This window comes from Macaca nemestrina, chromosome 4 (genome assembly GCF_043159975.1).
Source record: "Macaca nemestrina isolate mMacNem1 chromosome 4, mMacNem.hap1, whole genome shotgun sequence".
Taxonomy (NCBI): Eukaryota; Metazoa; Chordata; class Mammalia; order Primates; family Cercopithecidae; genus Macaca; species Macaca nemestrina.
The window spans coordinates 6,909,214-6,924,471 of NC_092128.1; the positions used below are offsets into that span (position 1 = coordinate 6,909,214).

The 15,258-nt window shown below is 48.1% G+C and overlaps 1 protein-coding gene across 1 annotated transcript; it reads right to left on the reverse strand.

The window, feature by feature from the left end:
* Positions 1 to 12,645: 12,645 nt before the first annotated feature.
* LOC105474932 (chaperonin containing TCP1 subunit 8 like 2) lies at positions 12,646 to 14,638 on the reverse strand. Its single transcript, XM_011729875.2, has one exon. The coding sequence runs from the start codon at positions 14,359 to 14,361 to the stop codon at positions 12,688 to 12,690; it is 1,674 nt and encodes a 557-aa protein (XP_011728177.2). The 5' UTR covers positions 14,362 to 14,638; the 3' UTR covers positions 12,646 to 12,687.
* Positions 14,639 to 15,258: the final 620 nt, after the last annotated feature.

The following is a 15,258-nucleotide window of genomic DNA, read 5'->3' on the forward strand; positions in this document are numbered from 1 at the left end:
AGGAGGCGGAGCTTGCAGTGAGCTGAGATCCGGCCACTGCACTCCAGCCTGGGCGGCAGAGCGAGACTCCGTCTCAAAAAAAAAAAAAAAAAAAACAACAATGCTCTAGACTGGCGCGGTGGCTCACGCCTCTAATCCCAGCACTTTGGGAGGCTGAGGCGGGCAGATCACCTGAGGTCAGGAGTTGAGACCAGCCTGACCAATGTGGTGAAACCCCGTTTCTACTAAAAATACAAAATTAGCCAGGCATGGTGGATGCCTGTAATCCCAGCTATTTGGGAGGCTGAGGCAGGAGAATCGCTTGAACCTGGGAGGCGGAGGTTGCAGTGAGCCGAGATTGCGCCACTGCTCTCCAGCCTGGGCAACAAGAGTGAAACTCCATCTCAAAAAAATAAAATAAAATAAAATAACAATGCCTTGTAAGTAACTGGCACAGTGCAGGACACATCGCATAGCTGATGTTAGCTACTGCTATTGGCAGCAAAGATAACACGGTGTGGGAGAATCAGCCTGGCACCAAGTCATTCTCTCAGGTCCCTAATCTGCCACTGCTAGCTTAGTGATTTCAGACAAATTATGGAAATTATACAATTTTAGAAGTAGAAGAGTTCTTAAAGGTCACAGGGCTCAATCCTTCATTGGACAGACTTGGAAACTGACACCCAGAGACATCAGTCTGAGTCTGTTTCTTCCTTTGTGAAGTGAGGCTAATGATGCTGGTCATTTCTACCCTTGATGTTATGATGAGGATCAAATGAGGTACTGTTTATGTACAAGGCTTGGAAATGCTATTTTTTTCTTTTTTCTTTTTTCTTTTTTGAGACGGAGTCTTACTCTTACTGCCCAGGCTGGAGTACAGTGGTGCGATCTCGGCTCACTGCAATCTCCACCTCCCAGGTTCAAACGATTCCCCTGCCCCAGCCTCCCAAGTAGCTGGGATTACAGGTGTCCACCATGCCTGGCTAATTTTTATATTTATAGTAGAGATGGGGTTTCGCCATGTTGGCCAGGCTGGTCTTGAACTCCTGACCTCAGATGATCCACCCGCCTTGGCATCCCAAAGTACTGGGATTACAGGCGTGAGCCACCATGCCCGCCTGGAAATGCTATTCTTATGGGAAGCATTTTATTTGTGTTATTATTAATGTAGTAATTATGCCTCATTAAGGGGAGAAATGGAGAGTGCCTTCAAAGGATAAGCTTACTTGGTTCAAAATGAATAATGGCACTTGAGAAAGAGTGTGTGGTGTGTGTGTGTGTTCATGTTCTTGTTAAGATGGGGAAGGTGTAGTTGAGACATGGCCCTTCGTGTACCATTGAGGAGTGGCATAGGGAATTTTTCTTAGGATGAGAGAGATTGTTGTGGTAGTTGGCTATAAATTGAAGTTGTCTCTCCTTGACTGACATTTGAGGAGAGTTGCTGACTTGGTAGGGCAAATCAAGTACTAGGAAGAGGCAACCTGTTAAAGAGAAATCACATTAGGCCATTCTTTGCCTTGCTATAAAGAAACACCTGAGACTGGGTAATTTATAAAGAAAAGAGGTTTAGGCCAGGCACAGTGGCTAACACCTGTAATCCCCAGCACTTTGGGAAGCTGAGGTGGGAAGATCACCTGAGGTCAGAAGTTTGAGACCAGCCTGGCCAACATGGTGAAACCCCGTCTCTACTAAAAATACAAAAATTAGCTGGGTGTGGTGCTGCACGCATCCGGTTCCAGCTACTCGGGAGGCTGAGGTAGGAGAATTGCTTGAACCTGGGAGGCAGAGGTTGCAGTGAGCCATGCCAATGCAATCCACTTTAACCTGGGAGGCGGAGGCTGCAATGAGCTGAGTTTGTGCCACTGTACTCCAGCCTGGGTGACAGAGTAAGACTCCATCTTTAAAAAAAGAAAAGAGGGGCCGGGCGCGGTGGCTCAAGCCTGTAATCCCAGCACTTTGGGAGGCCGAGGCGGGCGGATCACGAGGTCAGGAGATCGAGACCATCCTGGCTAACACAATGAAACCCCGTCTCCACTAAAAATACAAAAAAATTAGCCGGGCGTGGTGGCGGTGCCTGTAGTCCCAGCTACTCGGGAGGCTGAGGCAGGAGAATGGCGGGAACCCGGGAGGCGGAGCTTGCAGTGAGCCGAGATCGCGCCACTGCACTCCAGCCTGGGCGACAGAGCGAGACTCTGCCTCAAAAAAAAATAAAAATAAAAATAAAAATAAAAAAATAAAAATAAAAAAAAATAAAAAAAGAAAAGAGGTTTAATTGACTTACAGTTCTGCAGGCTGTACAGGAAGCATGACACCAGCATCTGCCTGGCTTCTGGGGAGGCCTCAGGGAGCTTTTACTCATGGGGGAAGGAGAAGCTATAGCAGGGTTGGAGGAGGTGCCACACACTTTACAACAACCTGATCTTGTGAGAACTCACTGGTTATCCAAGCCATGAGGGATCCACCCCTAGACCCAAACACCTCCCACCAGCCCCACCTCCAACCCTAGGGGTTACATTTCAACATGAGATTTGGGCAGGGACAAATATCCAAACTATATCTGTCATCTTTTTTTATATTTTTAATTTTAACTTTTTTTTCCCCCCCCTGAGATGAGGTCTCAATCCATCGCCCAGGCTGGAGCACAGTGGTGCTATCTTGGACCACTGCAGCCTCCACCTCCTGGGCTCAAGTGATCCTCCCACCTCAGCCTCCTGAGTAGCTGGAACCACAGGCGTGCACCACTATACCCGACTAAATCAGTCATTTTATGTTAATATTTTACCACCCTGTGTTGATTCAGGTCCTTTGAAAAATAGATGCCAAGAAGATTGTCATACAAGAGATTCATGGGAGAAACACTGATGAGGGGGAAAAACGTGGAGAAAGTTGGAGGAATTAGGAAATTTATTTTTATTTATTTATTTATTTGTTTGTTTATTTATTTATTTATTTATTTTTGAGACAGAGTCTTGCTTTGTCACCCAGGTTGGAGTGCAGTGGTGAGATCTCAGCTCACTGCAATCTCTGCCTCCTGGCTTCAAGCGATTCTCCTGTCTCAGTCTCCTGAGTAGCTGGGATTACAGGTGTGTGCCGCCATGCCCGGCTAACTTTTGTATTTTTGGTAGAGATGGGGTTTCACCATGTTGGCCAGGCTGATCTCAAACTCCTGATCTCAGATGATCCGCCCTCCTTAGCCTCCCAGAGTGCTGGGATTACAGGTGTGAGCCACCTCGAGTGGCCGGAATGAGGAAATTTGACCCCCTAGAAAGAAAAGAGAACAGAGTAAGTAGGAGGGCCCTAGACTGCAGTGCAGCTCTCAGATGGTTTTGGCCAGGCTGACCCAAGTCCCCATTAGAATCTGGCAGGAAGTGACCTTCTTATCCCATAGTGGCTGGCTGGGCACAGCCCTCGGGAAGCATGGTCTTGTTGTAAATGTGGTGGTGGTAGATTCAGAGGACAGCAGTTGAGGTTCTCAGTCAATTACACCTGGAGCAGGAGATCTGAGTGGGGTCTTTTCACAATTGTCGTCATCCCACCAGTTTCAAAATAGCTCCATTCATTCACTGAGGGGCTGACCATCCAGGATGTTTCTGTGGTGGTGGCACACAGAAGCATGTGACCCTTGTCTGCTCCAGCCACCTTCCATGTAATTTTTCATATTTAAAAATGGCGAGTTTGTCTGATCAAGACTCCTTGCCTGCTGACCAAGTTGAATTCTGGTTGCTGGGTAATTCTTTACATGGGTTGGCACTTAATAAATGTTCGAATTGTTCGAACAATAAACCCAAGTGCACCCTTGGGTTTATTGACTTGAAATGTAAATAGTTACACTTACTTCCAGAACTCCACTGTTTCTATGCAGAATGAGAGGAGATTCTTAGCTTTCAACACCCTCAGAAGCTCATCATTTGGGTCCAGAACTCCACTGTTTCTATGCAGAATGAGAGGAGATTCTTAGCTTTCAACACTGTCAGAAGCTCATCATTTGGGTAAGTCTCCCCCCAAAAAAGTTTACGAGTATTCACTAGATAAAAGAAGAAAATTTTATTAAAAGCTGAAGTACTCAGTAGAGATAAAAAAATGAAAGAAGAGAAATTTAATTTAAGAACATCCAGGGCTGGGCGTGGTGGCTCACACCTTTAATCTCAGCAATTCAGGAGGCCAAGGCAGGCAGATTACTTGAGGTCAGCGGTTTGAGACCAGCCTGTCCAACATGGTGAAACACCATTTCTACTAAAAATACAAAAATTGGCTGGGTGTAGTGGCACCCGCTTGTAGTCCTGGCTACTTGGGAAGCTGAGGCAGGAGAATCACTTGAACCCGGGAGGTGGAAGTTGCAGTGAGCAGAGATGGTGCAATTGCACTCCAGCCTGAGCGACGGAGTGAAACTCTGTCTCAAAAAAAAAAAAAAAAAAGAACGTCAGACTTCATAGACTGTATTTTTGTTGTATGATGCTGAACATCTAAATTAAGACTTTACATTTCAGGCCAGGCATGGTGGCTCACGCCTGTAATCCCAGCACTTTGGGAGACTGAGGTGAGTGGATCACCTGAGGTTGGGAGTTTGAGACCAGCCTGACCAACATGGAGAAACCCCATCTCTATTTAAAAAAAAAAAAAAAAAAAAAAAATTAGTTGAGCGTGGTGGCACATGCTTGTAATCCCAACTCCTCAGGAAGCTAAGGCAGGAGAATCGCTTGAACCCCGGAGGCAGAGGTTGTGGTGAGCCGATATCATGCTGTTGCACTCCAGCCTGGGCAACAAGAGCCAAACTCTGTCTCAAAAAAAAAAAGACTTTTAACATATGGGTATATTTTGAAATGTTTTCTATTTAGTTTTAGGAATTAAGGGAATTAAGACAAATATAGATTCTTCTCAAAATCTAACGTAGAAAATATTACAAGTAGTTTTGGAAACTATTTTCACCTGAAACAATATTTTAATCTTGGTTCATGGATTGTTATGCCTCTTGTAAATAAAACTACAATAGCCTGGTACGTGGTTTATGCCTGTAATCCCAGCAGGTCAGATGGATCATCTGAGGTCAGGAGTTTGAGACGAGCCTCGCCAACACGATGAAACCCCGTCTCTACAAATAATTAAAAAAAAAAAAATTAGCTGGGTGTGGTGGCACGTACCTGTAATCCCAGCTACTTGGGAGGCTGAGGCAGGAGAATCACTTGAACCCAGGAGGTCAAGGCTGCAGTGAGCCGAGATCGTGCCACTCTACTCCAGCCTAGGTGACAGAGGAAGACTCTGTCTCAAAAAAACAAAAAAAAACAAAACAACAACAAAAACCTACAGTAATATTGAAATAGAAGGAGGTTTGCAATCAAAATGACTGACTAGGAATGAGATATGAAACCTATATTTTGCATCTGCATAGGGAAGTCTGAGACTGATAGATCTTGTTCTCTTCTGTAGGGGAAATACTAGTCCAGAACTTGGGGTGCCTGCCAAGATGGGAGTAGCCACAGTAAGGAGGGGGGGACTCTGGAATGCTAGGGTTCTGGAGCCTGTGGACACAGGAGGCAGAGGACATGTGTTAAGATGTTTTAAGAAATGAATGTTGATCTGGATATGAAAATATTTTTCAGCCAGGTGCAGTGGCTCACGTCTGTAATCCCAGCATTTTGGGAGGCTGAGGTGGGCGGATCACGAGGTCAGGAGATCGAGAACACGGTGAAACCCTGTCTCTACTAAAAATACAAAACGTTAGCCGGGCATGGTGGTGGAGGCCTGTAATCCCACTTACTCGGGAAGCTGAGGCAGGAGAATGACGTGAACCCAGGAGACGGAGCTTGCAGTGAGCCGAGATCGCCCCACTGCACTCCAGCCTGGGTGACAGAGGGAGACTCCGTCTCGAAAAAAAAAGAAAGAAAATATTTTTCACTATAGAGAGGCATATGTCCCCTGAACTTGCCAGGATCCACCTTTCCTTGCTGATGCATTCTGTGAGTTAGAAGAAAACTTCCAAAGATCCATTTTTTCCACCCTGTCTACTGTATAAAATTGCTTCTCAAGCATGTGCTGCATTGCAAAAGCTTACCATTGTTTCACTAACCAGCGTCTGGTCTCTCTTATGTGGCGCTGCAATTACTAGTGTCAAACCCTGTTGGTAATACCCAGAGGACAGTGTCTGAAGTCCTTATTCAATATTCACATTTGGTCAGGTGTGGTGGCTCACACCTGTAATCCCAGCACTTTGGGAGGCAGAGGCAGGCAGATCACCTGAGGTCAGGAGTTCCAGACCAGCCTGGCCAATATGGTGAAACCCCGTCTCTACTAAAAATACAAAAATTAGCCGGGCGTGGTGGTGGGCGCCTGTAATCTCAGCTACTCAGGAGGCTGAGACAGGAGAATCACTTGAACCCGGGAAGTGGAGGTTGCAGTGAGCCAAGATTGTGCCACTGCACTCCAGCCTGGGGGAAAGAGCGACTCTGTCTCAAAAAAAAAAAAAAAAAAAGAAAAGAAAAAGAAAATTCACATTTGTAGAGAGTTTAAATTATTTTTTGATATGGAGTCTCACCCTGTTGCCCAGGCTGGAGTACAGTGGCAGGGTCTTGGCTCACTGCAACCTCTGCCTCCCAGGCTCAAGCGATTCTCCTGCTTTAGCCTCCCAAGTAGCTGGGATTACAGGCACCCACCAAAACGCTTGTACAATTTTTGTATTTTTATTAGAGACAGGGTTTCACCATGTTGTCCAGGCTGGTCTCAAACTCCTGACCTCAGGTGATCCACCTGCCTCGGCCTCCCAAAGTGCTGGGATTGCCGGGCGCGGTGGCTCAAGCCTGTAATCCCAGCCACTTGGGAGGCTGAGGCAGGAGCATTGCTTGAACCCAGGAGGCGGGAGGTTGCAGTGAGCTGAGATCATGCCACTGCACTCCAGCCCGGGCAAGAGAGCGAGACTCCGTCTCAAAAAAAAAAAACAAAAAAAAAACCCAAAAAAAAACAAAGTGCTGGGATTACAGGTGTGAGCCACTGCACTTGGCTGAGAGTTTAAATTCTTAAGTTCTACACTCCAATATGTGGGAAGTATTCGTACTACGCTTTTATAACTAAATCATCTCAGTATTTCTATTTCTAGCCCCCTTTCTGCCTGATGGTAAAATGCTTAATCTAGTCAATTCCAGGTAAACTTCGGCCCTTTACGATTTTTCCTGATCAGGCCAAACCTCAACCAAGTCCATTCTTGATCTCCTCCTTCACCTCCTTTTCTCTTTCCTCATTCACCCACCCCATCAGCCTCCAGTCCACAGGCTGATGCAGCATCTTGGTGTCCTGTGGTCTGAGGTCATGTTCTGTCTTTCTCAAGCCTCGGCTAAAGTTTACAATCCTACCTCTTCTTATAACCTTGAAATGCCCTGAGGTTCGGGGGCTATGTCCGCAAATATCTAACACCCAATTCTGCTTCATGGGGGACCCTGGCTGCTCTCTGAGGCTGCTTAGCACCCCTGAATAGCCCATCAACTACCTGGGGCCCATCTCCGCTGGAGGCCTCAGCCATTCCTGCTCTACAGCTCTGCTGTCCTGTTGGCACAGGGAACTCCTCGGGGCCCCAGGGTTCCAGATTGAAAGCAGAGAATCTCCTCAAGACGCCCAAACTTTGCTGGGGATTCTATTGTCCTTTCCCCCATCTCACTCCTTGGAACCCACTGGGAGGTGAGTAGAATCCCTCTCTGAGATTCTACCACCATCTCCCTCATTCTTACCCTAACCTTCTTCCTCTTCCTCCCTAGTTAGGAAAGAGGATCTTTAGCCTGCGGCAGGGGGTGGGGGTGGGAATGCTTGATGTTTCAGGGGAAAAGGTGACTCAGCTACTTTTGGAATATCTGTCATACCTGTCTACTGGTGTTTTGGCATTTTAGTGCAACAGGGACAGCTTTCCCTTTCGGCAGTGGCACCCTTTCAACTCAGTACAAGGGGAAATTTGCAGCAAATCACGTGGGAAGCCAGCCCATCAGTTGTAACACTGAAGTGTCGCCTCCCTCACATCCATGCTGCAGCATCATCAATAGTTGGTCGCTATTCCGGCAAGGCTCGAGCAGAAATGGGAGTGGTTTGGGGATGCAGACGTGTGCAGTGAGTGTCCAGCAAACACAGCACAAGTAAGACTTTTTCAAACTCGTTTTGCTTATTTACAGATAAAACAGTTGGGACCTCAAGCCTTGATATTCTCCTTCCCTCCCATTCAGATGCCCTGTTTTGGAGTTTTCTGGGTTTGCTCCTCTTTTGAATCTTAGCTTTCTCTATCTCTTGGCCTCTGCACTACATGACCCTCAGGTCTGTAGGCCTAGAAGGCAGAGCTCCTGTCATGAAGAGCTCTCGGAGCCCAGGAAAGACTGTTGAGGCCAGGTGCGGTGGCTCACGCCTGTAATCCCAGCATTTTGGGAGGCTGAAGTGGGTGGATTGCATGAAGCCAGTAGTTTGAGACCAGCCTGGCTAACATGTTGAAAGCCCATCTCTACTAAAAATACAAAAATTAGCTGGGTGTGGTGGCGGGTGCCTGTAATTCCAGCTTCTTGGGGGGCTGAGGCAGGAGAATCACTTAAACTCAGGAGGCTGAGGTTGCAGTGAGCCGGGATCACACCACTACACTCCAGCCTGGGTGACAGAGCAAGACTCCATCTCAAAAAAAAAAAAAAAAAAAAAAAAAAAAGACTCTGGAGAAACAATACACATGAGAAGAGGCTGGTCCATGTAGAGAAAGGACTGGCAAACTGTGACCACTCTTTTCCGTTGTTTTGTTTTCAGCCTTCTCTTTACAGTTCTTTTCACAGTTTGGAATTGATCACTTTTTCTCTTCATCAGAACTCCAGAGTTTTCGTGGACTGAAGTCTTTTTTGTTTTGTTTTGTTTTCTTGAGAAAGGGTCTTAGTCTGTCACCCAGGCTGGAGTGCAGCGGCACAATCACTGCTCACTGCAGCCTCGATCTCCTGGGCTCAAGAAATCCTTCCACCTCAGCCCCACAAGTAGCTGGGACTACGGGTGTGCACCACCATGCCCAGTTAATTTTTATTTTAATTTATTATTATTATTATTATTTTGAGATTGTAGCCCTTGCTCTGTAGCCCAGGCTGGAGTACAGTGGCACCATCTCGGCTCACTGCAACCTCCGCCTCCTGGGTTCAAGAGATTCTCTTGCCTCAGCCTTCTGAATAAGTAGGACTACAGGTGCATGCCACCACACCTGGGTAATTTATTTTTCTGCAGAAAAGGAGTATCAGTGTGCTGTCTAGGCTGGTCTCAAACTCCTAACCTCAAGCGATCTGCTTGCCTTGACCTTCCAAACTATTGGGATTAGAGGCCATGACTGGCCTACATATAGCCCAAATGGATGAGCAGTTCCCAAGGCTCAGTCCCAGCCTCCACTGTCCAAGTCAGCCTCTCATCTCCTTCATTTCCCAGAACACAGTTCTCATTTTTCTCCCCTGTTTTCTCCGGATTGTGGCTTTTGTTCTCTGCTTGCTGGATCAATATGGAGCACAGTAAAGCAGTGTCACAAAGCTGGAAGGGGTCTGGGATGAGTCCACCAGCTACAAGTTCTTGTAGAAATTATACTCCAGGAATGGCCAGGTGCGGTGGCTGATGCCTGTAATCCCAGCACTTTGGGAGACCAAGGTGGGCGGATCACCTGAGGTCGGGAGTTCGAGACCAGCCTGACCAACATGGAGAAAACTGTCTCTACTAAAAATACAAAATTACCCGGGTGTGGTGGCAGGTGCCTGTAATCCCAGCTACTAGGGAGGCTGAGGCAGGAGAATCACTTGAACCTGGGAGGCGGAGGTTGCAGTGAGCCGAGATCATGCCATTGCACTACAGCCTGGACAATAAGAGCAAAACTCTGTCTCAAAAAAAAAAGAAAAAAGAAAATGTCCTCCAGGAATTGTCATTTCTGAAATTCAGCTGCTTCTAGAATTGAAGCAAGCAGCTCGTCTTGGAAGAGAAATTTGTAGCCAACCCCAAAGCCAAAGCCTTTGAGGACTGAGACCTAGTATGCTAGGAGACCCTGATCCTGTAACCTCAGAAGAAGAATCTGGATCTGGCCAAATTGAGGTCAAATTCTGGTTAACTTCTCCATAGTCAGTAGGAGAAAAAAAACAACTTGATGATTGAGTCATATGTTTCGACAACTAAAGAGGACACTTATGCTGGGGTCAGTGGCTCATGCCTGTAATCCTAGCACTTTGGGAGGTCGATGTGGCTGAATCATTTGAGGTCAGGGGTTCAAGACCAGCCTGGCCAACATGGTGAAACCCTATCTGTACAAAAAATTCAAAACAATTGGCTGGGCACGGTGGCTCATGCCTGTAATCCCAGCACTTTGGGAGGCTGAGGCAGGTGGATCACGAGGTCAGGAGTTCGAGACCAGCCTGGCCGATATAGTGAGACCCTGTCTCTACCAAAAATACAAAAATTAGCCGGGCATGGTGGTGCATGCCTGTAGTCTCAGCTACTCAGGAGGCTGAGACGGAAGAATCACTTGAACCTGGGAGGTGGAGGTTGCAGTGAGTCGAGATCACGCCATTGCACTCCAGCCTGGGTGACAGAGTGAGATGCCATTTCAAAAAAAAAAAAAATTCAAAAAATTAGTCTGGCTTAGTGGCGGGTACCTGTAATCCCAGATACTGGGAGGCTGAGCAGGAGAATCGCTTGAACCGGGGGGGTGAAGGTTGCAGGGAGCCAAGATCATGCCACTGCACTCCAGCCTGGGTGACTGAGTGAAACTTCGTCTCAAAAAAAAAAAAAGAAAGAAAAAGAAAAAAAAAAGGACACTCAAAGATGACATTAAAGAGGATACTTAGATTCTAGACAAAATCAAGATACAGCAAATTGGGGTGGGACACACCTGTAATCCCAGCATTTGGGGAGGCTGAGGCAGGTGGATCACCTGAGGTCCAGAGTTTGAGACCAGCCTGGCCAACATGGCGAAACCCCATCTCTACTAAAAATACAAAAATTAGCCAGGTATGGTGGTGGACACCTGTGGTCCCAGCTACTCAGGAGGCTGAGGCAGGAGAATCATTTGAGCCCGGGAGGTAGAGGTTGCAGTGAGCTGAGACTGCACCGCTGCACTGGTGCCTGGGCCACACCAGTCACTGTGCCTGGGTGACAGAGCAAGACTCTGTCTCAAAATAAATAAATAAATAAAATTTTGTTTTACTGTGTTGCAGCTAATATGCATGCTATAAGACAATGGTTTCTTGAGTCTCATTCTCTCTGCATATGCCTAAAACTTTTTATTTTTATGATTCTAAGAGATTGCACCTTCTCATTTCCTAGATTCTGTCCCATAGGTTCTGATCTTTTCCTAGAGTAATCTGGATGGTTAAAAAAGTGGAAAAGGCTTTGGGTATTAGGTGCTGAATCCACTCAGCTCTGCTCAGACCCCTTCTTTAATGCCCAAGGTTGTCCAATCCTAGCCCTTCCCCCTACCCTCAGCTTTCTCCTCACCTACACAACAACCTTAGCATAGTCCTAAGGTATGTGTTCTTATCTTCTGTTATCTATGCCAAGGATGTTTGCTGGCTTTTGTTTTGTTTTGTTTTGTTGAGACAGGGTCTTGCTCTGTCACTTAGGCTGGAGTGCAGTGGCACAATCACTGCAACCTCCATCTCCTGGGCTTAAGTGATCCTTCCACCTCAGCCTCCTGAGTAGCTGGGACTACAGGTATCCATCACCACACCTGGCTAATTTTTTTAATTTTTATTTTTGTAGAGACAGGGTCTCACTAGGTTGTCCAGGCTGGTCTTGAACTCCTGGACTCAAGCGATCTTCCTGTCTCAACCTCCCAAAGTGCAGGGATTATAGGCATGATCCACTGTGCCAGGCAAGGATTTTTTTTTTTAAGTTAAATTTCTGCCTGCCACCACAGCAGCTCCTTTTCCTGCCTCCTCTCTCTGTCTCTCTCTCTCTCTGTCTCTCTCTCTCTCTCTCTTTGTGCTTTAAGATGATAGTCCCTTCTTTTTTTTTCAAATAACCACAACGGGAATGACTGGCCACTCTTGTAAGCTGCAACTGATGTTTTCAGACTCCCAAAGTGACTTCTAGACATAAGTCCATATATATCAGAATATCATGCAGGGAATGCTCAAATAGGAAGAGATTGCTGCACTGTGTTTTGCATATCCAAAGCCCACATAGGTACTCAGTTTAAAAATCTTAATAGAATTGAATCCTGCTCTTATCATAGGAAAGGAACACAATCTGGTAGAAACAGAAAATGAAAAGGTCAAGAACTGGCCAGGCACGGTGGCTCTCGCTTGTAATCCCAGCACTTTGGGAGGCCGAGGTGGGAGGATCGTGAGGTTAGGAGTTCGAGACCAGTCTGATCAATATGGTGAAACCCTGTCTCTACTAAAAATACAAAAAGTAGCTGGGCGTGGTGGTGTGCACCTGTAGTCCCAGCTATTCAGGAGGCTGAGGCAGGCGAATCGCCTGAACTTGGGAGGCAGAGGTTGCAGTGAGCCAAGATCGTGCCACTGCACACCAGCCTGGGCAACAGAGCAAGACTGTCTCTCCAAAAAAAAAAAAAAAAAAAAAAGTCGAGAACTGGAAAGGAACTAAGTGCATGAAAAGAAATTTTATGTTCCTTCATGTTTTTATTTAAAGAAACTGAATCAAGTACCAAACACGGAATAAAGGCAAACATTCACTTTTGGGGTGATTGTTCCCTTCTTGGCAATCCCTGTTTTATTGACGGTATCACTACTTATTCATTCCAAGGATTTTTTTGTTTTCCACAGGAGGTGGGCGTTTCTTTGTCTTCTTAGAGTCAGGATTCCAGATCTGCTGATGTGTGGGACTTTTCTTGGCCATTACAATTTTATCTACAGTCACGAGCTGCAGCACCACCTCAGCCACTGCTCGAAATCCTTGGGCTTTGACTATTAGGGTGTCCCACACCCCTTCCTGGGCCACATTTATTATCCCTTCAGCTCCCACACCCATTAGGAGGTTCCCACCTTGGTGCACTCCACTCATTTCCGCCACCACGTCTGAGACAGCTAAGCCTGCATTCTCTGCCAAGGTTTTAGGAAGATACTTCAGGGCCCGGGCAAATGCAAGGAATGCAAGCCCACTGGGCCCTTCCAATCTGCTTCCTTTATCAGAGAGCATTTTTGCCAAAGCCATTTCTGTGGCCCCAGCTCCTGGTATCAGTCTGGGATCTTGACATAGCTGGAAATAGGCATCAATGCCGTGGTAGATGGCCTGCTCTGCACTCCGCAGCCCCTGGGTGGTGGCTCCCCTGAGGACCACGGTGAGGGCAGGTGTGCCTGTACATTCCCATTCAAATACCACAACCAAACCATCTCCCAGCTCCTGCCTGTAAACCCTCTGGCACCTGCCTGGCCTCTGGGGAGGGAGCAGACGAGGCAGCAGAGGTGTGTCCAACACCTCACTCAGGTAAATGATCTCCATCCGAGACCTAGCTTGGATCACCACGATGCCATACCTGTCTGCCAGCATGAGGGTCTCCTCGTCGACCTCCCCCAACACCACTGCCACATTAATTCCCGTGGCTGCCAGCTGGCCTACTTGCTTTTCCAGTAATTGGTCGCTTCCTTTACTAAACTGAGCTAGATCAGCAGGACTAGAAAGCCGGGCCGTTGCTGGTGCATTTGGACGGGCAGGACCAAAGGGGCAAGCAAAGAGAGCCACCCTGGCACCATTTAACACTGCGGCCATTTGCCCACAGAGCTTGCCAGACATGGCTAACCCCGGGAGGAGGCAGGAATCCTCCAGTGTCCCCCCGTGCAGTGCGCACACCCCAACACGCTCAGGCTTGAAGCTGCCGTCTAGCTCCTTGATAGCCCAGCAGGCATGGGCCACCAGCTTGGTCAGGTGGTCCGTGGAGGACAGGGTGTGGGTATTCATCACAGAATGGAGAGCCCAGGACGGATCTTCCAAAGGCCCCAGAGATTGGATGGCCAGGGAGGGCAGTGTGGCCAGGACCTCTGCCGTGGCTGTGGCGTAGGCCTCCCGGAGTTGCGGGCGAGGCAGGCCGGCCTTCAGCAGCTGCTCTGCCTGTTCCAGCAAGGCTTCTGTCAGCAGAACCACGAAGGCTGTGCCGTCCCCACTATTCTCTGCCTGGGTTTGGGCTGCTTCCCGGAGGAGCCATGCCGCTGGGTGCTCCAGCTCCAGGGCCCTGAGGATGGCAGCGGCACACCCTGTGCACACTGTTTCTCCTTTCATGGTCACCAGGAACTTCTGCCGGCCGTGGGGGCCGTAGCAAGGCCGGATGACATTGGCCAGGGTCTGGACTGCAGCCAAGCTGCTCAGCAAGTGGGGGTCCTCCTCTTCCGGACTCCTCGGGCTCTCCCTCGGGTGCAGTGCCAGCCTCTGGGGCAGCTCCAGGGCTGAAGAGACTGTGCTGTCCATGGCCCGCAGAGAGGAGAGAGGCCACCGTGAGTTGCAGAGATGCTCTAGAAAGAGCAGCAGGGGCACCCCTGACACTGATCGTTGAAAGTACTCAGGAAGTCAGTGGAAGCAAGGAGCCAAATGCCCATTGATTGGTATCTGAAGACGTCAGCACGGACCGGCGCTCCACTGTGGGTCCAAGGATGAGCTCCAAAGAGCCCAGTCCTAAAGCCACCCCAGGGTTGATTCTGTAAAGGAACTGGGCTCTTGGGGCCTCTCAACCTTGGTGACTGAAATGGGATCTTTAACTGATGAAGTCACAAAGTGGAAAATGGAACCAGGGTAGAGAATGAGGTCACGGAAGGCTGGTTAGAACTGAGGAGGCCCTACCAGCAGGCAAAAGTCAGGCCTTGTCCAGCAATGGAGGTTTATGCACCTCTGCACCAGGTCTGAGACTTGTTTAAACGTTAGAGACAGTGAGGAGGAGATCAAGTGAAAAACTACCCACTTCACCCTGTCTGGAGGCAGTGGCATGACCATGGTTCACTGCAGGCCCAACTCCCTGGTTCAAGCAGTTCTCCTGGTCAGCCTCCCAAGTACCTGGAACTACAGGCGCACACCACCACATCTAGCTAGTTTTTGTATTTTTTGTAGAGACAGGGTTTCTGTATGTTGTCCAGGCAGGTCTTGAACTCCTAGCCTCAAGAGAGCCTTCCGCCTTGACCTCCCAAAGTGCTAGGACTACAGGTGTGAGCCACCACCACACCCACCCTATCTTTTTTTTTTTTTTTTTGAGACAGAGTCACATTCTATTGCCCAGGTTGGAGTGCAGTGGTACGATCTCAGCTTACTGCAACCTCCGCCTCCCAGGTTCAAGCAATTCTCCTGCCTCAGCCTCCCAGTAGCTGGGATTACAGG

Excerpts from the sequence above, each read along its gene's own strand:
- LOC105474932 (XM_011729875.2), bottom strand. The coding sequence starts at position 14,361 with ATGGACAGCACAGTCTCTTCAGCCCTGGAGCTGCCCCAGAGGCTGGCA.